This window comes from Lampris incognitus, chromosome 19 (assembly GCF_029633865.1).
Source record: "Lampris incognitus isolate fLamInc1 chromosome 19, fLamInc1.hap2, whole genome shotgun sequence".
NCBI lineage: Eukaryota > Metazoa > Chordata > Actinopteri > Lampriformes > Lampridae > Lampris > Lampris incognitus.
In genome coordinates, this window is record NC_079229.1 from 11732332 (window position 1) to 11759032 (window position 26701).

Below are 26701 nucleotides of genomic sequence, written 5' to 3' on the forward strand. Positions count from 1 at the left end.
GTCTGAGCCATTTCCTTGAAACTCATTTCTAAATATGTTATCAAGAAATCGATCGTATTTATTTGTGAGAAAGGAAAGAAAAGGTGAGCATAGTTTGACTGCAATTAGTCACAAGTCAGTGAACTCGCTGGTCAAATAAGAGGTGGGGGTTAGCAAGCCACAGGGCCGACTGGTAATATTCACCTCTGAGCGTGCATCCGGGTAACGTGGCGGTCTATTCCGTTGTCTACCAACACGAGGATCGGCGGTTCGAATCCCCGTGTTACCTCCGGCTTGGTCGGGCGTCCCTACAGACACAATCGGCCGTGTCTGTGGGTGGGAAGCCGGATGTGGGTGTGTGTCCTGGTCGCTGCACTAGCACCTCCTCTGGTCAGTTGGGGCGCCTGTTCGGGGGGAATAGCATAATCCCCCCACGTGCTACGTCCCCCTGGTGAAACTCCTCACTGTCAGGTGAAAAGAAGCAGCTGGTGACTCCACATGTATCAGAGGAGGCATGTGGTAGTCTGCAGCCCTCCCCGGATCGGCAGAATGGGGTGGAGCAGTGACCGGGACGGCTCGGAAGAGTGGGGTAATTGGCCGGCTGCAATTACGGAGAAAAAGGGGGAAACCACCCCCCCCCCTAAAAAAAAAATCACCTCTATGTCAACAAGCGGGCTGCCTTTGCTGTCAATTTGCCATTGATGCAACTCCGTAAGGGACGTAGTAAGAATCTAGGGGTGGGGGCTTTTGCAATGTGAGATGAAAAGGTTATTCAGATATGCAGTGTACCATTTGGGTGTACTGCAGTCTACACAGTGTTTTGATAGTAGGATGCTTAATTACAACCTGAATATACAGTACGTATCGACATGGTGGCGCAGTGGTTAGCACAGTCACCTTACAGCAAGAAAGCCCTGGGTTCGAGCACCGGGGTTGTCCAACCTTGAGGTCATTCGGGGTCGTCCTTTCTGTGGAGTTTGCATGTTCTCCTCGTGTCTGCATGGGTGTCCTCCCACAGTCCCATGACATGTAGGTCAGGTGAATCAGCCCTACTAAATTGCCCCTAGGTGTGAGTGTGTGTGTGTCGGCCCCGGGATGGACTGGCGGTCTGTCCAGGGTGTCTCCCCACCTGCTGCCCAGTGACTGCTGGGATAGGCTCCAGCATCCCCGCAACCCCAGTTGGGATAAGCGGCTTGGATAATGGATGGATGGATGGATGGATGTACAGTATGCAGTACATAGTGATTATGTACTGTGAACACAGTACTACTCATTACACAGTAGTACTATGTACATCTCACACAGCCAGTATACCACGCTGACTGCAAGTTAAACTGAACACACACCGGCACAGCAGCAGAGCACCGAGTCAAATGACTCTCACCACCTTCGTCTGTAGTACGAATACGAATCGCCCGCCCACACGCGTGCGGTACGGAACGTGCTGTTATGGCACTGCTTCAACACTTTTTTACACAAAGAGAATTTGAGCCCGAAGGAGCATCCGCACTGGAAAACAGAACAGTCTTCTCAGCAGTTACAACGCATCAAGTGAGACGCGTGTCCACTCAAGGACGGATGCTGCTGGTGAGGGGGTTTTATGCTGAGCCGGGTAGGAACGTCCTTGATGCGGGGCAGCCAGCGCCTGCTGGTGTGTTCTGGCCTTTACACAGACGTCTTGTCCAATCTCCAACCCAAACACTATAACCAGCATTCCAGTTTAACAAATATTTGCCACAGCTGGTGTAAAAGAGGATTAGAGGACTCAAACTGCTGACAAAAGCATTTCCCCCTGGCAAAAGAAGTGTAGTATTTTTAACCTTTCTCAGACCTGCTCTGATCCCTGAGAGTCTGCTCATGACAGTGTCTTAGTGGTAGTAGCAGTAGCAGTAATAGTAGTAGTAAAAAAGTAGTAGTAGTAGTAGCAGTCATGGTAGTAGTAGTAAAAGTAGAAGCAGTAGTAGTAATAGTAGTAGTAGTAGTAGTGGTAATGATAGTAGTAGTAGTAATGGTAGCAGTAGTAGTAGCAGTAGTAGCAGCAGCAGCAGTAGTAGCAGTAGCAGCAGTAGTAGTAGTAGTAGCAGTCGCAGTAGTAGTAGTAGCATTAGTGGTAGTAGTAGTACTAGTAGTAGTAGTAGTAGCAGGAGTAGTAGTAGCAGTAGTAGTAGTAGTAGTAATAGTAGTGGTAGTAGTAGTAGTAGTAGTAGTAGTAGTAGCAGTAGTAATACTAGTAGTAGTAATAATAGTAGTGGTAGTGGTCGTAGTAACAGTAACAGCAGTAGTAGTAGTAGTAGTAGTAATAGAATAGTAGTAGTAGTAGTAGTAGTAGTAGTAGTAGTAACAGCAGTAGAGGTAGCAGTAGGAACAGTTATAACGCAAGATAAAAAACACAACGCATGTAAATACAACATGTACACATGGAGTAAAAAAAACAATAGCCCGAATAAGTTAATTAATAATTAAAACAACGTAAAACATGTGGTTGAGTAAACAAGCTGAGAGTACCTTTTTTCTACTGGAGTTTAACAACGAGATGGGTGTGAAGGAGTGTTTGCAGTATCTGGTGGTGTTTGAACTGGGAACCAGAAGGCTGAGTCTGAACCAAAAGGCTGGGTCTGAACCAGAAGGCTGAGTCTGAAACCCTGAGTACAGCTTTGTGATGTACAGATCAGTCAGACTCTTCTGTTGAGTACTTGTGATGTTGCTACAGACCTCCATCACCTCTGTTGAGTACTTGTGATGTTGCTACAGACCTCCATCACCTCTGTTAAAGCATGTGTCTGTTTCAGACCGAGAGAAGCCCACAGATAAAGAAAAAGTAAAAATCGACTCAATTACAGATCTATAAAACACAGTCATCAAGCTCCTGTCAACACGGTAGTTAGCCAACTTCTGTACACAGAGAGCAGCAGTGTTATGACAGTGGAACATCTCTCTCAAGTGGGTTCAGAATCACTTCCTGTTCTCCTTTGCTTTGTTTGCAGTAAACAGAGAGTTTGACATTGCCGTCTGCGCCCTTTACTGTCAGTCACCGTGTCTTGGATTGCCTTTGCAGAGCTCTGATGAAAAGCTGCCGCTGTGTGGAGCTGGACTGCTGGGATGGAGCGAATGGCGAGCCCGTTATCTACCACGGATACACGCTCACTTCCAAAGTGCTCTTCAAGGACGTCATCAAGGCCATCAAAGATTATGCCTTCAAAGTATGTGTGCCGTCACCTGTGGGGCAGGGTCTCGCAGGCTGCTCGGAGCAAGTGCTAACATAGTGATGTGAGATGGGACAAATGGTGTGTCTGGAAAATTATATATTTCACCTCATTAGCATTGCAATATGATATTTTTTAGCTTTTGGATCTGCTTAGTGGATCTGCTTGTTTTGTGCAGACTGCACCCAGAGTGCATGAAATCAATCAAAAACACGGCACACGGATCCCTACAAGGCACATAGTAGCAGATCCAAACAGCCTGCAGGTGGGGTGGAGGCGGGTGAGGGTGGGGTGTAGTAGCAGCAGCAGCATAACAAATAACAATGAGCATGTGTACATGTATGAATAAGTATGTACTCATGCATGGCCGGTACTCATACATGTACACTACCGTTCAAAAGTTTGGGATCACCCAAACAATTTCGTGTTTTCCATGAAAAGTCACACTTATTCACCACCATATGTTGTGAAATGAATAGAAAATAGAGTCAAGACATTGACAAGGTTAGAAATAATGATTTTTATTTGAAATAAGATTTTTTTTACATCAAACTTTGCTTTCGTTAAAGAATCCTCCATTTGCAGCAATTACAGCATTGCAGACCTTTGGCATTCTAGCTGTTAATTTGTTGAGGTAATCTGGAGAAATTGCACCCCACGCTTCCAGAAGCAGCTCCCACAAGTTGGATTGGTTGGATGGGCACTTCTTTGAGCAGATTGAGTTTCTGGAGCATCACATTTGTGGGGTCAATTAAACGCTCAAAATGGCCAGAAAAAGAGAACTTTCATCTGAAACTCGACAGTCTATTCTTGTTCTTAGAAATGAAGGCTATTCCATGCGAGAAATTGCTAAGAAATTGAAGATTTCCTACACCGGTGTGTACTACTCCCTTCAGAGGACAGCACAAACAGGCTCTAACAGGTACTATTTAATGAAGATGCCAGTTGGGGACCTGTGAGGCGTCTGTTTCTCAAACTAGAGACTCTAATGTACTTATCTTCTTGCTCAGTTGTGCAACGCGGCCTCCCACTTCTTTTTCTACTCTGGTTAGAGCCTGTTTGTGCTGTCCTCTGAAGGGAGTAGTACACACCGGTGTAGGAAATCTTCAATTTCTTAGCAATTTCTCGCATGGAATAGCCTTCATTTCTAAGAACAAGAATAGACTGTCGAGTTTCAGATGAAAGTTCTCTTTTTCTGGCCATTTTGAGCGTTTAATTGACCCCACAAATGTGATGCTCCAGAAACTCAATTTGCTCAAAGAAGTGCCCATCCAACCAATCCAACTTGTGGGAGCTGCTTCTGGAAGCGTGGGGTGCAATTTCTCCAGATTACCTCAACAAATTAACAGCTAGAATGCCAAAGGTCTGCAATGCTGTAATTGCTGCAAATGGAGGATTCTTTGACGAAAGCAAAGTTTGATGTAAAAAAAATCTTATTTCAAATACAAATCATTATTTCTAACCTTGTCAATGTCTTGACTCTATTTTCTATTCATTTCACAACATATGGTGGTGAATAAGTGTGACTTTTCATGGAAAACACAAAATTGTTTGGGTGATCCCAAACTTTTGAACGGTAGTGTATGTACAGGGCATACATATCCTGGAGATTCACAGACAAGTTTTCCAGTCATGGGAAACACTTGGGAAACAATAAAAACGATCAAATATCCTTTAAATATTATTGAGACCATAGAGAACTGTAAAGTAAGGTTATAAAATTGTATTCATACCTGTTGAAATAGCATATTTTTATGCTATTTTTATGCTGAGATTGCACATCAGTGCTTGAAGCTTGGATGATCTGTTCAGTGACCAGTTAAAAGTTACACAGTTCAGTTACGCCCCTTTTCCGATACATGGTACCGGCTCAACTCGACTCGACTCGACTCGACTCAACTCGCAGTGTCGTTTTCCATTACCGTACTGGTACCCCCTCAGTGTAGCTGGTCTGTGTTGATTTTGGTACCTGCTCCAGTTCTTTTGGAACCTCGACAAAGGTGGTACCAGAAAACTGGTAACAGTTACCAAAATGCCAGTACTTTCCAGTAATGAAAAACGAAAAAGTCGAGTCAAGTTGAGCTGGTACCATGTAGTGGAAAAGGGGCATTAGAGAGTGTTGAGGCTTCCACTAATAGTTAATACTGAATAGTGTGACCTTGCATCATATCATTCATATGGCTGTCAAGTGCATCCAAGCAGAAGCCATGGAAAATGCCAGTTAAAAGTCCTGGAAAATGATTTCTTAAAAAGAGTGGGAATGCTGCAAGCAGTGAGTAAAAGTTTCCTGACAGAATTGGCTCTGTCCGTTTTGATACAAAGTCCCTGACTGTTCTTTCTTTCCTGCTTTCTTTCCCGCAGTTTTGTACTGTAAAGGCTTTGAGCATCAAACTTCTCGACAGATAGCGGCATAAAATCAGTGTTTTTATGGTATCTGGGTGGTATGTGTGTTCTCTCAGACCACGGAGTACCCGGTGATCCTGTCTCTGGAGAACCACTGCAGCATGGAGCAGCAGAAGATGATGGCCCAGCACCTGAGCTCCATCCTGGGCAGCGCTTTGCTCACACAGCCGCTTGGAGACACCATGCCCACCAACTTCCCCTCACCCGAGGTCAGAGTCTTGTTGTGTTTTTTCATACGAGTTATACGCGGTAGTGTATACTATGCACACAGCTCAGAGCCTCCAACAGACACGCCAAAAACAATCACCCCGCCCAAGAAATTGTAACTCCCAAGCTAATAAACTGCAGAACTCTGCCAAGTTTGGCAATTTTCCTGTTTACTTCTGTCAACAATCAAGATGGATCGGGGAAAAGAAGCCAAAGTGATCAAAACAAAGACCATCTTCATTATGTAGATCATAACAACTTGCCTCAACATAATTTAAAACCGCATCTTTTAAAAACCGTTTCCCTGCCCCCATGCTGGCATGTGGTAGGGCCCTAACTCGGTAAACAAGCAGACTATGAATAGTTTTGCATTTTCCTGGCTCCCATCCTGAGCACGCTCACAGGGCCTCTGGCCGGCTGACACGTCTCTACAAGATGTCTCTGTGAGGCTCACTGATGTGTGAGAGAACACGTCCACTGACTCAGTGGGCGGAGCCTGTTGCCAGAGAGGAGCCACGCATACTGATTCGGTGGGCGGAGCCTGTTGCCAGAGAGAAGCTCATGCACACTGACTCAGTGGGCGGAGCCTGTTGCCAGAGAGAAAGAAGCTCATGTACAGAGGAACATGAGTTGTCTTTTTAATGCTCCTCCACGAGGTGGAATGCACACAGCTGGTTGCAGTTACGTTTATTTAATTTTTTCCTCGTGCAAATTACACTCCTCCTCCCTCCATTTCTCTCTGATGTTTCTTTCTTCTCTGCAGAAGTGCTTCTGTGCTTTAGCCCAGCCTTTTCTTTCTGTCCCTCTTTTTTTTCATTACTTGCTAACCTGAGTTATTTTCCTCCATCCACCCATGTTTGTTCTCTTTTGGTAGAGAGGTCCAGTGTGATTTTAACTGACAAATATGACTGACCCGAGGGGACCGGCAAAAGACTGGCTCTCATAACAAAAAGAAGAGACAATAGTCCCTGTAATCGTCCTGTGGTGCCAACGCTAAGCCCTCATGAGGCAGTTCAAATCAAAGACAGTAGTCATGAGATGGACGCTTTAACCATTTTTTCTTCACTGTGAAATTATAATTATAGATTATGCAACAAATCTCTCCTCTCTTATTGGTCACTGTTAGGGTGTGACTGGAAATTACCCCTGACCAATGCTTTTCACAACTGAAAAATAACAATATGCTCCTATGCCTTTACCACTTGTATGTGGTCAGAGATTGACCAGTTTTGAGTTATGGTGATAATGTTTTATGAAAGAACTGCACACTTGACATGAAAGATTCATTTAAATAAACTTCCTAAAAAGTCTAGTACTTAATTAAGTTTCCTTTATTAATCCCCGTGGGGCAATTCAGTTACTGCAAATTAACCCAGCGTAGGTGTGATCTGTGGAGCTAGGAGCATTGGCTGCTGCCTTCATGCTGCGCCTGGGGACCAACTCCAATTCTTTTCCCATTGCCTTGCTCAGGGGCATAGAGAGGAGTATAAACCCTAACTTCCATGTTTCTTTTGATGATGGGGGAAACCAGAGCACCCGGAGAAAACCCACCAGAGACACAGGGAGAACATGCAAACTCCACACAGAGGACAACTCCAAGGTCGGACAACCCTGGGGTTCGAACCCAGGACCCTCTTGCTGTGAGGCGACAGCGCTAACCACTGGGCCGCCATGTTTGCCCAAGTCAATAAATGTTAGTTAGTCAGTAAATGTTCTCCTTTACAGGGCAGTTAAGTCTAATAATCTTTCTGCCAGAGCTCAAAGCAACAATTCCACTAGTTCTTGTAGGTTTCAGCCTACCAACACCATCCGGGCTGCCATACAGCCTCCGGGCCTCTCTCTGCCTGCTGAAACACACACAGTTCCAAGGCAGACAGTGTCTTTATACATTAGATGAGCTGCCACTGAATCTCCCCCATCTTCCCAACCAACACTCTGATAACACCCCGACAGTTCAACCATTTCTAGAATCAACCAATAAAACAGTTTTCACCATCCATTAGACCTGAATGTACCTGGCTGGAATATCAGCTTGTAAACACACATGTTTAATCTCTCTGAGCAGAAGCTGAAGGGGCGATTCCTTATCAAGGGAAAGCGTCTGAACAAACTGGACGCTGTCTTTTACAACAACAGCACTATAGAGGATGACAGTGTGTCCGAGGAGGACGAGGCTGTGGATTACAAGGAAAACGAGCAGAAAGCCAAGGCTAAGGTGGGTTAAGCGCTTTATTGGCAGTTTAGTTTCTTGGAAAAAAAACACTGCTCGTTCATTTTAAATACCATCTAATCTGAAATGCACACTGGTCATTTTTAATCTATCACCCTGTTGTCATCCTTTGTCCTGACAGAAATCGAAGATTAAACTTGCCAAAGAACTCTCCGACATGGTTATCTATTGCAAGAGTGTCCATTTCAATGGCTTTGAGCATGCTAAAGACAACCAGGCCTTCTATGAGATGTCCTCCTTTAAGGAAAGCAAAGCTTTTAACCTGGCTGACACCTCAGGTAGATGCGCCATCTGTGCTCCGTGACAAGTCTAGTAGTCTAATTTACTACAACTGAGCTGCTTGGCCTTGCATCAACACAATTAGGCTTGTGTTCTGCTTAACAGTTCAGAGTTGTGTCCTCTTCTCCCTTTGTGGGGTTAAGCGACTGTATTTAAATTGAAATTGTTCTTTGTATACTCCTGTAAGCCACTGCCTTCATGCACCACAACATGGACAAGCTGAGTAGGATCTACCCAGCCGGCTCCAGGACCGACTCCTCCAACTACAACCCCGTGCCCATGTGGAACACTGGCTGCCAGATAGGTATGCTCCCATCCAGAGCATTTCAGTCACTTATAAGCATCAAGTTTCAAGTTCAAGGCCTTTAAGTTTGTCATGTGCAACAGTTACACAGTCGCAGAGCAGCCAGTGCAATGAAATGCTTACCTTCAGTTGCTCTCCGCAACTGAAAAAGAGAGATGATAAGATACATGACAAGGTAAAATGTAGATATAAAGTTAAAACCCAAAGGATACAAAATATATAGGGTAAAACTCTGTCCTTACTGTAACTACCTTACATACAATGTGGGCAAGTGAATCTGTAATAATGCTACTGTGGCAATATATAATATCGGATGATGGGTAATATAAACACAATAAAATAACAGAATAATTTTCTAAGTCTGGTGGTTTGGACAGGCCACTACCAGTGTGTGTTAGGTTGATATCAACATTTAGTGTCCACAGTTGTTAGATTACTATCTTTTGCTAACTGACTATCTATTACTTCTCTGTGGTTGGTCCACCAGAGAGGAGGTTCATCCTTATCCCAATCACTGCTGACTGAAGTAAAATGCGTCAGTTCCTTTCATGGTTCATATGCTCAGTTTTAAGGTTTTTCGCTGAAAGTGTCATACTGACACTAAAAAAAAAGAAGCTAAATAACTAAAAAACACTATTTTGACTAAAAAAGAAAAGGGGACCAGAGGGTGTGCTTCAATTATTGGGGCATCACACTGCCTGAGCAGTCTACTCTAGGGTGCAGGAAAGGAGGCTCGGACCGATTGTCGAACCTCTGATCCAGGAGGAACAATGCGGATTCCACCTGGCCGTGGAACAACGGACCAACTCTTTACCCTTGTGGAAGTGCTGAGAGAGGCATGGGAGTTTAACCAGCCAGTCTACATATGTTTTGTGGTCTTGGAGAAGGCTTACGACCGTGTACCCCGCAGCACTCTGTGGGGAATACTGCGGGAGTATGGGGTACTGGGGCAGTTGCTACAAGCCACCTGGTCCTTGTATAACCAAAGTGAGAGCTATGTTTGTATTCTTGGCACAAAGTCAAACACGTTTTCGGTGGGTGTTGGACTCCGCCAAGGTTGTTCCTTGTCTTCGATTCTGTTTGTGATATTCATGGACAGGATCTCAAGGCACAGCCAAGGTGAGGAGTGTGTCCATTTTGGGAACCTCATGCATCTCTGCTCTTTGCAGATGATGTGGTTTTGTTGGCTTCATCAGAACGTGACCTCCAGCACGCACTGGGGCAGTTTGCAGCTTAGTGTGAAATGGCTGGGATGAGAGTCAGCACCTCCAAGTCTGAGGCCATGGTTCTCTACCGGAAAATGATGAATTGCTGCCTCCGGGTTGGAGATGAGTTGTTGCCTCAAGGGAAGGAGTTCAAGAATCCCAGAGTCTTGTTCACGAGTGAGGGTAGGATGGAGCAGGAAATTGACAAGTGGATTGGTGCAGCATCAGCTGTAATGTGGACGTTGTACCAGACTGTTGTCGTGAAGAGGGAGCTGGGCCGGAAGGCAAAGCTCTCAGTTTACCAGTCAATCTTCGTTCCAACCCTCACCTATGGTCATGACCCAAAGGTCATGACCGAAATGGTGAGATCGCGGATACAAGCGGCTGAAATGAGTTTCCTCCGTAGGGTGTCTGGGCTCAGCCTTAGAGATAGGGTGAGGAGCTTGGACATCCGGAGGGAGCTCGGAGTACAGCCGCTGCTCCTTCATGTTGAAAGGAGCCAGTTGAGGTGGTTCAGGGATCTGATTAGGATGCCTCCAGGGAGCCTTCCTTTGGAGGTTTTCCGGGCACGTGCAACTGGGAGGAGACCCCGGGGCAGACCCAGAACTCGCTGGAGGGACTATATGTCCAATCCGGCCTGGTAACGCCTTGGGATCCCCCAAAAGCAGCTGGAGGGTGTTGCTCGGGAGAGGGACGTCTGGAGTGCCCTACTTAGCTTGCTGCCACCGCGATCCGACCCTGGAGAAGCGACTGATGATGAGATGAGATGGGATGACCTACTGACAGTTTTTTTTAAATGCGAATGCCTTCAGAAGCAAAGGCTTTCATGAATTGAGAGGGAGCCGAATTATTATTGTTTTACCATAGTTGGTGATAGATGGGCATTAAATGAACATTCATTTATATGAAACAGTTTGAGACTATCGCTTTAATAAGTCCACCTTTCTCTCTGTTGGTTGGTAGTGGCACTGAACTTTCAAACAGCCTCCAAGGAGATGGACCTGAACCAGGGACGGTTTCTACCCAACGGAATGTGCGGTTATATCCTGAAACCAGAATTCCAGAGAGACCTGTCATCCCAGTTTGATCCCATCTCCCTCACCAAGGGGCCGTGGTTAAAGAAGAAGGTCTTTCATGTGATGGTGAGATCATTTCGAAACTATATAACTCCAAAACTTAAAAGATGAGTGCCAGCATTGCTGCTGAATCTAGCTCAGACTCAGACATTACCTTTGTCCATTTTAAATGGGATTCCAATCTCAAATATTTACAAGTGACTCATCTTTCTGTTGTGCGCTGTAAGTGGTGCATTGATCCAGCCAGGGAAATCAACTTTTTTTTTTTGCCTTTGTCCCATAGTTGTGTTGCTGTGTGTAGCTGAGTGTGTTTCTTTGTGCATCTGCAACAAAACAGGTGATCTCAGCCCAGCAGCTGCCGAAACTAAACAAGGACAAGCACAAATCAATTGTTGACCCCCTGGTTAGAGTGGAGATTTATGGTGTACCACCAGACAACACCAGCAAGGAGACACATTACATCGACAACAATGGTGAAAGCAACACACACAAACATACACATTTGTGTGCATACAGTCATAAAACGAACCACTAAACTGAAAAGAACTGCATTTTTCATTACTTGGTCATGGCCAGAGGCAAAATGTACCTAACTTCAGACAGTGCACTACATGAATTATGACTCATCCCAATGGCGAAGGTCACACTGCCATCTCAGAAAACCATAATCAGTAAAGGTGATGGATTATCTATCCATGCAGGGTTCAACCCCATGTGGAATGAGAACTTCCGGTTCAATATCCATGTCCCAGAGTTGGCCATGGTGCGATTTGTGGTGGAGGACTATGACTCGACGTCCCAGAATGACCTGATAGGGCAGTACTGTCTGCCGCTCAGCAGTATACAGAATGGTAAGAAAATCCAGCACACTTCGTATAGATTACGGTGTCATGTCAGTGATATCAGAACTGACACAGGAGATCAAAGTCATATATAGAGAGCAAAACACCTCGAGTTGAGATTTCTGAGGACAGAAATGGCTCCGTGTACAGGCGTCCGGGTAGCGTGGCGGTCTATTCCAATGCCTACCAACACGGGGATCGTCGGTTCGAATCCCCGTGTTACCTCCGGCTTGGTCAGGCATCCCTACAGACACAATTGGCCGTGTCTGCGGGTGGGAAGTCGGATGTGGGTATGTGTCCTGGTTGCTGCCCTAGTGCTTCCGCTGGTCGGTTGGGGCACCAGTTCGGGGGGGGGGTAACTGGGGGGGAATAGCGCGATCCTCCCACGTGCGACGTCCCCCTGGTGAAACTCCTCACTGTCAGGTGAAAAGAAGTGGTTGGCGACTCCACATGTATCGGAGGAGACGTGGTAGTCTGCAGCCCTCCCCGGATCAGCAGAGGGGATGGAGCAGCGACGGCTCGGAAGAGTGGGGTAATTGGTCGGATACAATTGGGGAGAAAAAGGGGGGGGAAATTAAAAAAAAAAGGCTCCAATGCTATATGACAGATTATGAAGTGGTCATATGAAAGAATGAACAAAATGGTTCCTTCTTGGACAGCCAAGATCCTCTCTGTTGTGTTGATCGCCTCTTTTCCCGCTTCCTGTGTTCATGCTCTTCTCCAAATTGCAATTGCTGAGTATTTATTTTTCAATAAACAGATTAACTTCTCTTATTTAGTGGCCGTTTCTATGGTTCTAGGTCTTCATTTTTCACAACTCACATGACTTTTGAGATTCACATTGCATTGCTTGTGATTTATGAATCATCTTCACATGAACCTCTCCTGTCCTCCAGGGTACCGCCATGTTCCTCTGCTCAACAAGAGAGGAGACGTCCTCTGTTCAGCTGGACTCTTTGTGCATCTCATGCTCCTGGACGACCAGTAGCCCCCCCCCCCCCCGACACGTCAGCCATCTACAGAACTGTTAAGGAGCTTATCCAGTTTTAAAGCCACGTCAGCAAACAAACAATAACAAACAATATTTGAGCATTTATTCCAGAGTTTTTCGTTCATGGAGCATCTTTGTTTTCCTTGACCAGTATAAGTTGTTGACTTACGATAGTGAATAACACGTTTCTATCAGCGGGCTCTTAGCTTTTTCCAGTGAGCATGTGCAGTAGAAACTATGCATAGAGGGCAAACGTGGTCAGTAATGCCCCTTTTCTGGTACCGGCTCGACTCGACTCGCCCTTTTTTTCGTTTTCCATCACTGGAAAGTACCGGCATTTTGGTAACTGTTACCACTTTTCTGGTACCACCTTAGTCGAGGCTCCAAAAAACCTGGCGCGGGCACCAAAATCAGTGCAGACCTCCGGTTGGTCGGAGAACCGCGTCATTTTGCGTCACCGCGTCATCAATGCGCGGATATCGCCCGGCATTTTTAAATACCGAAGCGGTCGAAGCGGAGTTATCTTAAAAGTACATTTTGAAATTGAAAACCAGGCGTCGCTATGACGACCAGCTACACCGAGGGGGTACTGTTACGATAATGGAAAACGACACAGAAGCGAGTCGAGTCGAGTCGAGCCGGTACCTTATAGTGGAAAAGGGGCATAAGAGATGAAAACCGGAAATGGGAGGTTAGTGAATAAAGACTGGGATAGGCTCCAGCATCCCCGCGACTCTGAGAGCAGGATAAGCGGTTTGGATAGCGGACATTGTGTAATATAAAGGTCTACACACTAATGGTTAAAAAAACAGACGGCGCTCCACACGAGGTGGGAAAGTGCAGCGCGGGTACGGGCTGCGGGGCTTCTGAAGGGTCTGAGGTGAATCGTTTCCTGCAGAGGCTGGGATATATCACTTACTACCTTCAGCTTTGTTGAGGACATGCTCATTGAAAAGGCTATTGCCTTGTTATGCAAAGCAACAAGCATTCATTGTTTAATTTTTGTTAAATGTTTTTTGCATTTTAGTCTGTTCTTACTACAGAAGAAAAGGTAACACTATAATAACCACACACTATGAAGCATTAGTTAAGTATTAGTAACTACTGAATTCATCATTTGTAAAGCAAGACATGCACTAATGGTTAGTGTGTTATAGATAGATAATAGATGTTTATAAATGCTTTCTAATGCTGCAATCAATGACTAATTCGGGTAGTTACTAGTTGTTAGTGGAGTATTTTGTATGAGCTCATCTAAAGTGAGGACTATCTATGCCTTACAAAGCATTTACACATGAGACTGGAAGGCCAGCACCACCTTGAGACTCACAAAAGTCTAAAGGATCATAAGATCCTTTAGAAAGTGTAAGTACGTGATTAACAAACTATTTAGATGTACGTTTGTGCATGAATTAATCATGAATTGCAATATTAATAAGTATTTGTCAAACATCTATTAACACACTCACTATTGGTGCATGCCTTGCTTTACAAATGCTTTACAGATGATGAATTCAGTAGTTACTAATGCTTAACTAATGCTTCATAGTGTGTAGTTATTATAGTGTAACTGAAGAAACATGCTTTTTTAAGAATAGTCTTAATGATCTAAGATTTGCCAATTTTATTTTAGAACCAAGTTTCACACCATGTTGGTCACTGGAGGCGCTGCCTTGTGTCAAGCTGCAAACATTTCACCAGTTGAGAGAAAAGCGTATGTGGTGTGTGCTGTGTGTGTGTGTGTGTGTGTGTGTGTGTGTGTGTGTGTGGGTGTGTGTGTGTGGATGTGTTTGTGCATGCATTGTGATTGCACAGTATATTACAGAAAGTTTGTTTTTTGATTTTCAGATTCTAACTGTTCCATAACTTCCTGTATTGCTGACTATTGATATGAAACACGTGCATATCAAGCTACTTTCAGTGTTTGTCCTCTAAAAACATGTTAATTCTTCAGGGTTGACAACAAGTACTCAATTTTTAATAGTTACACTTTATGTCTTTTTCATCGTCTGATGTTCACGAACAGCACCTTGAGGTTTTTTGGAAGTACTTTTGTTTTTCTATGTCAAACTCTTAACAAGACCTGCGATGCTTTCGACTTAACTGCATTTGCACTAGCTGTCAAATAAAGCAACAAGGAGAACCTCGACAAGCATGTGTGACTGTTTATTCACAGTGCAAGTGATCTGGCTATGCAAGTTTACTGTGATAAGCTGACAGGGCGCTGATCGGCGATAACATCAAGAAATCTACAGACTGAGAAAAAACACCAAGCAAAACTCAGAAATCATAAATAATCTTAGAAATGTAAATTTTAATAGTTTAGATTCATAGGATTAGTGATACTATCGTTAAGGATTATTGATGGTGTTATATAAGGTAATTAATTGCTCTGATGTACTGTGTTTGGTTGTGCAGAAGAGACTAGAAACTGCTCATCTTCAGTGGTTAGGGTCTCAACACACCCGGCAGTTTTACTCTGCAACAACGTGGAGATCTCCCCCCGGGTTTGCCCGATGTCTTATAAGAGCTCACGCCAGCTCTTGTTTCAGAACAGTGTGCTATCATTAAATCAAAGTGACATTTAGGTGTGGACGTAGGATCCATTGGGATCCCCCATGGTGCCCTTCTCCTTTTCAGAAGAGTCCTGCCTTCTTCTTCAGGTCGTGCTGACGCCACTTTGGCAGGCGCTGGAAATCGGAGCGGTCCGTGCCGAGCAGGTTCTCAAAATCTGCATCGGACAAGTAGTCCTGTGAAGCAGAGGAGCAGGGAAAAAAATAAGCTTAGCCTGAACTCTAGCGTTTGGGCGGCATTGTTACAGCTACGCTGGGCCTCACACCCCTGTGGAGCTACACAAATCTCCATCACCAGTGCCAACACTTCATTAGGCTGTCGATTATAGACACCCTCACTGTGCAGAGCACCTCTCCAAGTGAAGCCCAGCACTCAATCCGCCACACAATCCCTCATCACACTCCCCACACACATGCATAACAAACACGTGACAACGCCATGATTGTAGATTTGCAGCAGATCCGTCATTGTGTACCCACCTCTTTCTGCATGGGGTCCACTCCCTGTGGCAGCTCACTGGGGGCCTTGTTGACGATGAGCTCTGGAGCCAGAATGCGCATGGAGCCTCCAGTAGAGGGCGACACAGGGACCCCTACTGAGGGGGACATGGACCCTCCCATTGATGGGGACATGGCTCCCCCGGCTAAGGGGGACAAGGGGCGACCAGTCGAAGGGGACAGGCTCACAGAGAGGGTGGCCTGGGCTCTCTGGTTACGCGGGCTGGAGGGACTGGAGGGTCCGGGGGACAGGTCCCCTCCGTGAAGATTGTAGGCTGGGAGAGAGCTCACGGGGCCTCCTGGGGCTCTGTAAGTGCCCCCGCCCGCTGCGAGTCCAACAGGACTTTTACTCATGTCTGTGTAGTTCAGGTCCTACACATGTGGAACAACGTGAAGTCACATTTCAGTTGATTTTCACTTTTTACTGGGGGGAAAATGACCAAACCATGAAAGCTCCCATTCGGAAAATTGTCCTTTTTGTTTAATTTAGGCCCCATTTATAACCTAGTTTTACATCATGTGACCCGTATCTGGATTAAGAAAAAGGAATATTAACGCAAGGTGTAACCGCGTTGGTACTGGATCAGCAGAAGTAGTCTGGCTCTCATTGTAGTATTTTCTGAGAATAGACAATGCCATGAAACAAGAGGTGAGGAGTGCGCACACTACAGTTCCTCAACCAGGAACTAATGCCACGACAGAAACCGTTCTGCACAGAGCCATTTCCCACTGCAACAGTCCTCCATGCTCTCTAACCCAACAGTCCAGTACAGAATGGTTTGAAAAGCAACCTAGGAGGTTACTCTTGGGACAATACTGTGAAAAAATTAACCTCTGATTTTCTTCACATTTGTTAAAGTAGTAGTAGTAGTAGTAGTAGTAGTATCAGGTAGGCATTGACTATTAAGGAGCATTAAAGCATTAATGAGTCTCACAGTGACGTCAAGCCGGGTGAGGATTGTTGCTGTCACCATATTAATTTTAATAGGAATTATGCTGTAATTGTGTATGTGGTGTGTGATGTTTATATTGTTATGTTGTGTAATGTTTATAAGGTTTGAACGGGGTCTCACTGACACCTATGGTGGTCCTGGTACATGCCTTTGTGGGTTTTTGTTTTTTTGGGGGGATTTTCCCCCCTTTTTCTCCATAATTGTACTTGGCCAATTACCCCACTCTTCCGAGCCGCCGGTCGCAGCTCCGCCCCCTCCGCCAATCCGGGGAGGGCTGCAGACTACCACGTGCCTCCTCCCATACATGTGGAGTCACCTGCCGCTTCTTTTCACCTGACAGTTTCACCAGGGGGACATAGCGTGTGGGAGGATCACGCTATTCCTCCCAGTTCCCCCTCCTCCGAACCGGTGCCCTGACTGACCAGAGGAGGCGCTAGCTAGCGCAGCGACCAGGACCTTATACCCACATCCGGCTTCCTACCCAATTGTGTCTGCAGGGACGCCCGACCAAGCCCGAGGTAACACGGGGATTCGAACTGGCGATCCCCATGCTGGTAGGCAACGGAATAGACCGCCGCGCCACCCAGACGCCAACGCAGTTGTGTTTGACCCTCTAAACTCCGAGATCCATTCGCAGTGAAAGCAAATCCCTGGTGATGTTGTGTCAGTGCCCTCTGCACAGGGGAGAGAGGCGTTGGAGTTGTGTATCTGCTGCTAAACGTCTTCTAACGTGTGTGTGATCTGCCACTTCTGTGTGCTAAAAACAACCCTGCTTCCTCTGTCTCGCCTCGACTTCTCCCATCCTTCATTTTTCTGCTGTAGAAGAAGATGTGAGACGACCCCCCCCCATCTGACAGCCACTATTCAAATGAGCAACTACACAAAGCGATCATGACTGACAGACACATTTGTGAATTAGCAACAGAAAGAACGTCTGGTTGCATGCAAATCTTCAGGATTTCAGCTACAATTGCTCTTCGGTGAAATTACTCGTACCCTTGATAGCGTTAGTGTGTACCATGAGTGTTTAGCTGAGTGGGTTAGCGTGAGGATTAAGTGTTAGTTAATCACTTACTACAGTGATGTGAGAGAGAGATGCTGTGTCAGCCAGCTTTCTTTTCATCTCCTCATAGGAGTTGCCTCCCTGTTGAGAAGATCAAGTGAGCCAGTTGATGAACGTTAGTAATCAGATCCCAACAACACAACACACACACACACACACACACACACACACACACACACACACACACACACACACACACACACACACACACACACACACACACACACACACACAATCCCTCCCAGACAATTCTTATCATCTGCATCATCAGGACCACACCTGACTTCATCTTCCTGATTAACGGTCGACGGAGCAGCATCAAACTATTCATAGTAATCCCACAACACGTGTAATGCATTAAGTTAAGCGTTGTTTCTGCTTCCAAACGGCCACGTGATGACATGCTGGGATACTATGAGTAGTTCGCTACAGAATCACCGCGTTAGAGATTATCTATCGCCCTCTAGCGGCGCTGAGGAGGTTGATCTTCAACTCACGCTCCATTTGTGGGGGTCCCAGGCGTTGAACCAGCCAGTGAAAGTGGGCGGTTCGTAGCCCTGTTTGACGGTGAGGATGGGGGTGTCGGGGTCCCGGCCTGCTGGGTGGGTTCGGAGGTACTCCAGCGCACTGTTGCACGCCTCCTTGGTCTCACACTGGTTGGCCGAGTTGCCAATCCACAGAAAGATCTATGGTGTGTGTGTGTGTGTGTGTGTGTGTGTGTGTGTGTGTGTGTGTGTGTGTGTGTGTGTGTGTGTGTGTGTGATTTTATATATATATAGAAAGAGAGAGAGAGAGAGCGAGAGAGAGTGAGAGAGAGGACAGCGAGAGAGAGAGAGAGCAAGAGAGAGAGAGCAAGGGAGAGGACAGAGAGAGAGAGAGAGCAAGAGAGAGAGAGCAAGAGAGAGGACAGAGAGAGAGAGAGAGAGAGAGAGAGCAAGAGAGGGCAGAGAGAGAGAGCAAGAGAGAGGACAGACAGAGTGAGAGAGAGACATAAAGAAGGGTTTGATTTAATACCAAGCCACTATAGAACTTAATTTCCAAGACATCTTCTCTTGAGATGTAACTTTTTTGTTTTTGCCTTTAGTAAAAGTAGTAATAGCAGTAGTAGTAGTAGTAGTAGTAGTAATAGCAGTAGCAGTAGCAGTAGTAGTAGTAATAGCAGTAGTAAAACTCATCAAGGTAATAAACCCTCTATTGCCTATGACATAGTATGTAATTTTGGGATATTTTGAGTGTCTCTTGTGAGCAGCTCACAAGCTCACATTCCTTGACCCCCCCCCCTTTTTCTCCCCAATTGTATCCGATCAATTACCCCACTCTTCCAAGCCGTGCCGGTCGCTCCTCCACCCCCTCTGCCGCTCCGGGGAGGGCTGCAGACTACCACATGCCTCCTCCAATACATGTGGAGTCGCCAGCCGCGTATTTTCACCTGACAGTGAGGAGTTTCACCAGCGGGGCACGTAGCGCATGGGAGGATTACGATATTCCCCCCCAGTTTCCCCGAACAGGCGCCATGACCAACCAGAGGGGGCGCTCCTGCAGCGACCAGGACACATACCCACATCCGGCTTCCCATCCGCAGACACAGCAATTGTGTCTGTAGGGACCCCCAACCAAGCCAGAGGTAACATGGGGATTCAAACCGGTGATCCGCCTATTGGCAAGCAATGGAATAGACCGCTACGCCACCCGGACGCCCTTTTTTTGCCTTTAAATTCACTAAGGTAATAAACCCTCTATTTCCTATGACATAATATGTAATTTTGGGATGTTTTGAGTGCCCCCTGTGAGCAGCTCACCAAGTCACATTCCTTGATTAAATAATTTTTTTAAAATTTTATTTAATTAATAAATAAATAAAATAATAATAATAATAATAATAACATAATAAATAATAAACAAATTAAAGAATAAATAAAGTAAATCTAATTTGAATTTAATTTTAAATTACATTTTAAGTTAAATTAAACTTGGGGTGGGCAGTTTAAAACATTCTGGCTCTAATAAACACAAATCCTCTCGTGAACATGAACTCTTTCCTTTCAACCACGTTCTGCAGGCCGCTTGCTCCTCGGCTGGGCAGGGGCTGTTTCGGACCGCGTTGTGAAATGCGGGGTACATGACATGTGACCACTGACCTCCTCCCAGGTGTCCAGCAGCATGACGTCATCCTCGTCCAGGTCGGTCTGGGTGCAGTCCTCCACCTCTGTTATCCGGAATCGGCCCGTCTGACTGGAGCATTCAAACAGCCTGGGACTGTGGAGAGGCTCCTCCCTCTGCAGTCTGAAACGACCAACAGTGCCACACGTGTGTGTGTGTGTGTGTGTGGGTGTGTGTGTGTACATTACTACATGTTGTGTGTGTGCGTGTACATTACTACATGACTATATGTGTGTGTGTGTGTGTGTGTGTGTGTGTGTGTGTGTGTGTGTGTGTGTGTGTATATACCTCTTGTCACTGGCGTAGGGGGCCTTTCCTCCCAGGGCTACCCAGAATTCAGCAGGCTCCTGGCCCTCCATCACCACCATCTTGTCCTGCTTGGACAGCGTGTCAGACACTTCCCTCCCCATCAGCCTCTCATCACCGCTGCAGCCCTGCACACACACGTCACACACACATGACGACAATCTGACTTCTAAACACACATTTCTACTGTTGTGAATGTTTGTCAAGCTCTAAATACCTACACAAGTTGTTAGAATGACACAGTACACACACAAAAACACACATACACACACGTCAGTTAACATACAACAGCATAAAGCAGTGGTTCTCAACCTTTTTGGGGTCCTGGACCCCCTGCGTATTTTTGATCTACCCTGAGGACCCCTCCACCTGATCTTGGGGGAGGGGAGTTGCAATTTGATAGAAACAGTAGAAACTGCATTTTAAATTGCATTATAGGATTTATTCACTCTTTGGGGCAAAAATAAGAGCTTTCAGTTGTAACTTAGATTTAGTTAACAAAACAGAATTCTTATGCAGTAACTTTCAGATATATGTAACAAAACAGAATATGTATTCAGTAACTTTCAGATATATGTAACAAAACAGAATATGTATTCAGTAACTTTCAGATATATGTAACAACAGAGTTTTTATGCAGTAACTTTTAACAATGCAAACGGGAGCGAGATCTCTTATTAAAATACAATAAATTACACTTGTGAAACAGATGTAATTAGAGAAAAAAGTCCTGTTACCCTTTATAGTTTAGGTAGATAAAGGTCTCAGTCACATTTGAGTAAAGTAATCCTATTTCTATAAATGTCATAGGATCTTTTTTTTAAAGATATTTTATTTTCACGGACCCCTTGCAATTAAACCACGGACCACTAGGGGTCCGTGGACCCCCGGTTGAGAAACACTGACATAAACCATCTGTGAATGTCGCTCACAGCTTTGCAGCCTCCTCCGAGCCCTCATTTCACAGCTTCCCAGCACCGCGGAGCAGAACCTACCTTTCCGTACCACAGGTAGCACACGTGGTCAGTCTTCAGCAGGAAGACGTCGTTGGTGTTGAGAGAGGAGGCCCGGGCTGCCACCTCAGTGGCCTTGGTGTTCGACTCATGAGTCCCTCTCACCTGGAAGAGCCTGTCACCTCCATCAGGGTTGACCACCCCGGGTCTGCCTGTGCCACCCTGCATAGGAAAACACACACACACACACACACAGAATCAGGTACCCAACCTTTCCAACAATATTATCAAAACAGGTTACACACACACACACACACATATATATATATATATACTTAGCACAAAAAGTCATGGTTATCCAAAGGAGTTGAATCAAGTGCAACTGAACTTGGTATATATCCGTGAAGACGTTTCGCCTCTCATCCATCAGGACACAAAGAGCCATGGACATCTATAGCTCTGATGACTCCAAAGAGGATAAATTCTGAGTCTCATCACCAGCCAGTCAGACTAGCTTGGTTTAGTCAGAAAGGCACGAACTGAGGAAGCCTCTTGGATGAGAGGTGCAACGTCTTCACGGATATACTATACCAAGTCCAGTTGCACTTGATTCAACTCCTTTGGATGTTTGGTAGATTATTTCTTTGTTGTAACAATGTTTATTGGCAATAAATCTTATACAGTTCGAAAGCCTGTTTATTTCCATTTTAAATGGTGCCACATTTGTAAGGAACATGCATTTGTGGGATGAGCAGCAGAGCTGAGTATGTGGGTTGTGCCCATGAAAATTTTGCCAAATCTTCTCTGCCAATGCCAAACAGCTTATTTTGCTGTTGCTATTGACTCTTGTTTTGAGCTTCTGGTACCCCAGGTGCTGACAATCAGGTGCCTGATAAAAGATTTATTGCCAAGAAGCATTGTTACAACAAAGAAATAATCTACCAAACAAATTGCCTTACTTTTTGTGCTAAGGTTATATACATATATAGCCAATTCGGGGGGCAGCCAGGAACCACCGCCGCAGCTGGGAAGCGAACCCGGGTCAAAGGGTGGGACCCGTTAGCCAACCGGCTAGCAAGTCTAGTCATTCGTGATCATTACACTAGCCCCCGCGCTTCAGCACACCAGCTCCCTCATGCTTCTGGGAGGAGCATGCACTTCCAATGGCCTCATGGTCTCACCATCCCACTTCTGACACCAATGCAGCGAATTCAGAAGGCAGCCAGGGAACCGCCGCCGCAGCCGGGCAGCAGAAAACACAGTCGCAGTCGCCCACACCATGGGCGACGGCATTAACCAGTCAAGTAAAGGGTCCGACCCGATGTGTTTTCTGCATATAACCAATCCTATTGTATAGGGGCAGTACTGCAGAGCCCGTGGACCAACTCCAGTTCTTCTTTCCATTGCCTTGCTCAGGGGCACAGGCAGGAGTATTAACCCTAACCTGCATGTCTTTTTGATGGTGGGAGGAAACCGAAGCACCCGGAGGAAAGCCACGCAGACATGGGGACAACATGCAAACTCCACACAGAAAGGACCTGGAATGGGTTGGGGTTTGAACCCAGGACCTTCTCGCTGTGAGGCAACAGACTTAACCACTGGGCCACCGCGCCCATCAAGTTTTATTGATGATTTTGATTTCGAGAGGTAATAACATAGAGAAGTATACATACAAAGTTGCATTATGCAATAACACATGTCTTGAATGTGTAATAACACATGTATTGACTATGTAATAACATATGTATTGAATATTTAATAACACATGTATTGGATAAGTAATAACATATGTATTGAATATTTAATAATACATGTATTGGATATGTAATAACATATGTATTGAATATGTGGATACAGTCCACTATATCTCTGGTGCTACAGTACTAATGCGAACATGGCAGATGTACACATACATAGAAGAGCTGCATACTAATATTGATATAGAATAGTAACTTACACGAGCAAGCGTAATGTTACAAAAACATATCAAAATGAAAAAAAAGGAGAAATGAGTGACACTGTACCTCAAAGATGATGAGTTTGCCTTTGAAAATGGCCAGAAAATGTCGAGGCTCCTTTCCCATGACCACCCTGACCTGGACAGGGGCTCCGTTAAACTTGTTATAAACGTTGACAGCCTGGTAAGCACACGCGGTGATCTCGTCCTGCGTGGTGTGGCGGCCCTGGCAGAAAATAACCACGGGATCAGGATCATGATGGCTGCAGCCGCTGTGCGAATGCCTACAGCATATTGCCCCGGGTTCAACTGACCTGCCACATGTAGAGGATGTACTGCTGCTGGTTTGACCTCTTGTACGTGTACAACACCAAGTAGCAGTCGCCCCCATAGAACTGTCCGTAGGTTTTGGGGTTTACTTCGGCCAGCTCCAAGTCCTCGATACGCCATACCTAGTCAGGATCACGGACAACGATACCAACTTAGTCATCCTGTGTAGGGACGTCGTTTTTTATGACCCATTTGAACCTGAGGATGGCTATTAAAGAAGAAAATCTGCCCAATCTTTGTGTTTCTGTTTAAATATTTATGTCCTACATTTTTTCTTCTTCATCATGTCATTTCCAGTAGGGATGCAGTGATATTACTGGATCGCTGCCAGTGCAATTCCTTATGGGAATCTCCCGGCCTATGAAAACTGATCCCAATTCATTACTTCTGCTGAACGGTGCAGACTTAGATCATTAGTTTGGGATCATTGGACAAAATAATTGAGACAGAAGCAGTTTTTTTCCCACCATTAAAGAAATACAAGCTTCCATGTGGCAAAAATGAAGTCAATCAAGACTTTGGTTTTATTTGACTGATGCCAATATTGGTATCGGTATTGGTGCATCCCTAATTTCCAGGCATCTGTGCCACATGCTTGTTAAGTTACTATTATTGAAATATAATTTAAGTAATCTGTTTTTGCCCTTCTCTTTTTCCTCTTGGATGGAACAGGCTGTTTTCAGTGGGCGTGGAGCAGTCTTTTTACCGATGCTATCGACTGCTGTGATTGGTTGTCTGACTGAGGAGGGAAAAGCTGCACATGTCTGGTGACGTAATATTGGTCCAGGGGTGGGCTTATGCAAACAACAGCTCAGAAACGACAAGTTGTTTTCACTGGAAGCCACGAATGAGGTCATCTCTGGGGTCAGGACTGACTGGCTCATTCTTTCCACTGATTTCTGACACAAAATCTGGGGAAAGGGCAAGTAGCACTAATACCACACTTTACCAACACATGGATGACATTTACTATTGCCCTGTCTGTGCCCAAGCCTGGCAAATTCTGCTCTCTAGACCAGGGCTATTTTTCGTTGTTGTATGATGTTTGTTCTTTTTTTTCCTTCACCTGAACGTCTCCAGAAGCGTCATCCACCATGCGCTGCTCTGCCGCCAGTTCAGGACGTGCATGCAGTTCCATGACGTCGAACTTCACCTGGTCGACCTTGGCTGCCGACGGGGGAGAGGATGGAAGAACTGAGTCAACTGTTTCAATCGAGTTAGCAGTGGAAATCCTTTGTAATATTTGGGGAGGGGGCGGGTTTGGAATCCCCCCCCCTTTTCACCCCAATTGTATCCGTCCAATTACCCCCCTCTTCCGAGCCGTCCCCGTTGCTGCTCCACCCCCTCCGCCGATCCGGGGAGGGCTGCAGACTACCACATGCCTTCTCCGATACACGCGGCGTCACCAGCCGCTTCTTTTCACCTGAGAGTGAGGAGTTTCTCCAGGGGGATGTAGCACGTGGGAGGATCACGCTATTCCCCCCAGTTCCCCCCTCTCCCCCAAACAGGTGCCCCGACCGACCAGAGGAGACGCTAGTGCTACAACCAGGACACATACCCACATCAGGCTTCCCACCCACAGACGTGGCCAATTGTGTCTGTAGGGGACGCCCGACCAAGCCGGAGGTAACATGGGGATCCCCGTGTTGGTAGGCAACGGAATAGACAGCCATGCTACCTGGTGTAATATTTGTTTTAACCGTTTTGCCAAACTAAACTGTGGGGTTCACCAACTGCAGTATTCCAGTGCTGCACATGCAGTGAGCTCCAGAAAGTCTTAGTGATCCCAAGACATAACAGAAAATTAATTTAGTATTTATTTTATAAGATTGACACTCTTGCTGGACACTATCTGGAAGACTCACACATCTGGGGCTACAGGCAAGTCATTTGACAATACTGTCTGACTCAAGTTTGAAGTTGACACAAGAAGATTTGAGATCAGAGATAAAACATCTGTACACAATCAGACAGACAGCCGAGGCAAAACAAACTACAACTAGAGCACAAGCAGAAGCAGGGCATTAAACATGTGCAGTCAGTAAAACATAACCTGAAAGTTTTAAAAGAATATGTAGTATATGAATATCAAAGGACGTGTTAATGTTTGCAAGTGGGGTCAGGGAGGTGCACCTGCAATGAACCAAGCCCTCCTCCATGTCGTGTCTTTGTCTGTGGACCTTGTCATTGTGACAAGGAGTCCTAACAGCACGTGAGACGTTTCACACGTGGAGGTGTTTGAAATGCTTTGAGCTGCTCCGTCACTCGTCTTGCAAAGGGAGGATGACTTATAGACAGTGGATTTACCCTGAAGAGGAACGTTAAAATATAGAATTTGGGCATTGGGTGTTAGTTGTTATCGAGTTACTGAACAAACGATGCAAAGTTCACCAGAAAGCTCCTCACTCCAATGTTCCTTCTATTCCGCCCCTCAAAATACCCCTCCAAAGTTTTAACGCTCATTAATGGTCACGGCATTTGCATATGACACCGGTCGTCGGTTTCGGTCATGATGCCACAGTATTGTTTATAAGGGTGGGGATACCTGCAGTCAGGTGAGACTGACGAGGTCACTTAGATGAGAGATGAGACATATCTCTCAATAAATGTTGAACTGACTCAACTGCCAGTGATCTCCTTACCTGGACTATCAAGCACGCATCAAGACATTATTCAACAGTATTTCTGCTCTAGCTGAGGAGGAGGTGTGTGTGCCTTACCTATCCTCCCCACAGTATAGGCAGTACCCAGACCCTGAGTCTGGCCTTTCTCTTGCCAGGACTTGAAGAGGTGTTTAAACATGGCTGACTCTCCTCCCTCACTCATCACCTGTACATTGGTGCTGGCTGGGTAACTCTTGGCCTTGATAAAGCCCTGCATGAATTAATAAAAAAAGAAGAAGTGGAGAGGTGGATGGATATGTGTACTGGGATAAAATAAGTGAAAATGCAAACTAGTAAATTGCTTTGTATGGTTGATCAACTCTTATTTCCTCAACATGTGATGTTCCTATTTATCTAAATGTTCTGAGGGGGAAGACATCACTACAGCAGTGTTAGATGGGTTTAAGCAGCAAAGGAGCTATACTTCAATTACACAACTGAAATGTTACCTATAGCTCCTTAGCGGCTGTATGGGGAATTAATATTGAATTGAATGTGAAAATAATTACCCCCCCCCTTTTCACCC

At 45.6% G+C, this 26701-nt stretch overlaps 2 protein-coding genes across 3 annotated transcripts in view; one reads left to right on the forward strand and one right to left on the reverse strand.

The window, feature by feature from the left end:
- Positions 1 to 14863, forward strand: part of plcd1a (phospholipase C, delta 1a) — a 34259-nt gene extending 19396 nt beyond the window's left edge. For both annotated transcript variants that reach the window (XM_056299292.1, XM_056299291.1), the window contains exons 7-15: positions 3035 to 3179; positions 5642 to 5794; positions 7858 to 8007; positions 8144 to 8300; positions 8489 to 8605; positions 10774 to 10952; positions 11224 to 11359; positions 11588 to 11737; positions 12625 to 14863. In XM_056299292.1, the coding sequence (XP_056155267.1) occupies positions 3035 to 3179; positions 5642 to 5794; positions 7858 to 8007; positions 8144 to 8300; positions 8489 to 8605; positions 10774 to 10952; positions 11224 to 11359; positions 11588 to 11737; positions 12625 to 12716 (1279 nt within the window). In that variant the 3' untranslated portion in view covers positions 12717 to 14863. The remainder of the gene's footprint in view (positions 1 to 3034; positions 3180 to 5641; positions 5795 to 7857; positions 8008 to 8143; positions 8301 to 8488; positions 8606 to 10773; positions 10953 to 11223; positions 11360 to 11587; positions 11738 to 12624) is intronic.
- An 81-nt stretch (positions 14864 to 14944) lies between these two features.
- The window catches only part of vill (villin-like), a 31840-nt gene continuing 20083 nt past the window's right edge, over positions 14945 to 26701 (reverse strand). Inside the window, exons 10-20 of the mRNA XM_056299185.1 lie at positions 26233 to 26386; positions 24579 to 24679; positions 23497 to 23634; positions 23250 to 23408; positions 21268 to 21447; positions 20255 to 20400; positions 19945 to 20089; positions 18304 to 18492; positions 17819 to 17887; positions 15773 to 16162; positions 14945 to 15469 (exon numbers count right to left, since the gene is read on the reverse strand). Coding sequence (XP_056155160.1) covers positions 15356 to 15469; positions 15773 to 16162; positions 17819 to 17887; positions 18304 to 18492; positions 19945 to 20089; positions 20255 to 20400; positions 21268 to 21447; positions 23250 to 23408; positions 23497 to 23634; positions 24579 to 24679; positions 26233 to 26386 — 1785 coding nt within the window. The 3' untranslated portion in view covers positions 14945 to 15355. The remainder of the gene's footprint in view (positions 15470 to 15772; positions 16163 to 17818; positions 17888 to 18303; positions 18493 to 19944; positions 20090 to 20254; positions 20401 to 21267; positions 21448 to 23249; positions 23409 to 23496; positions 23635 to 24578; positions 24680 to 26232; positions 26387 to 26701) is intronic.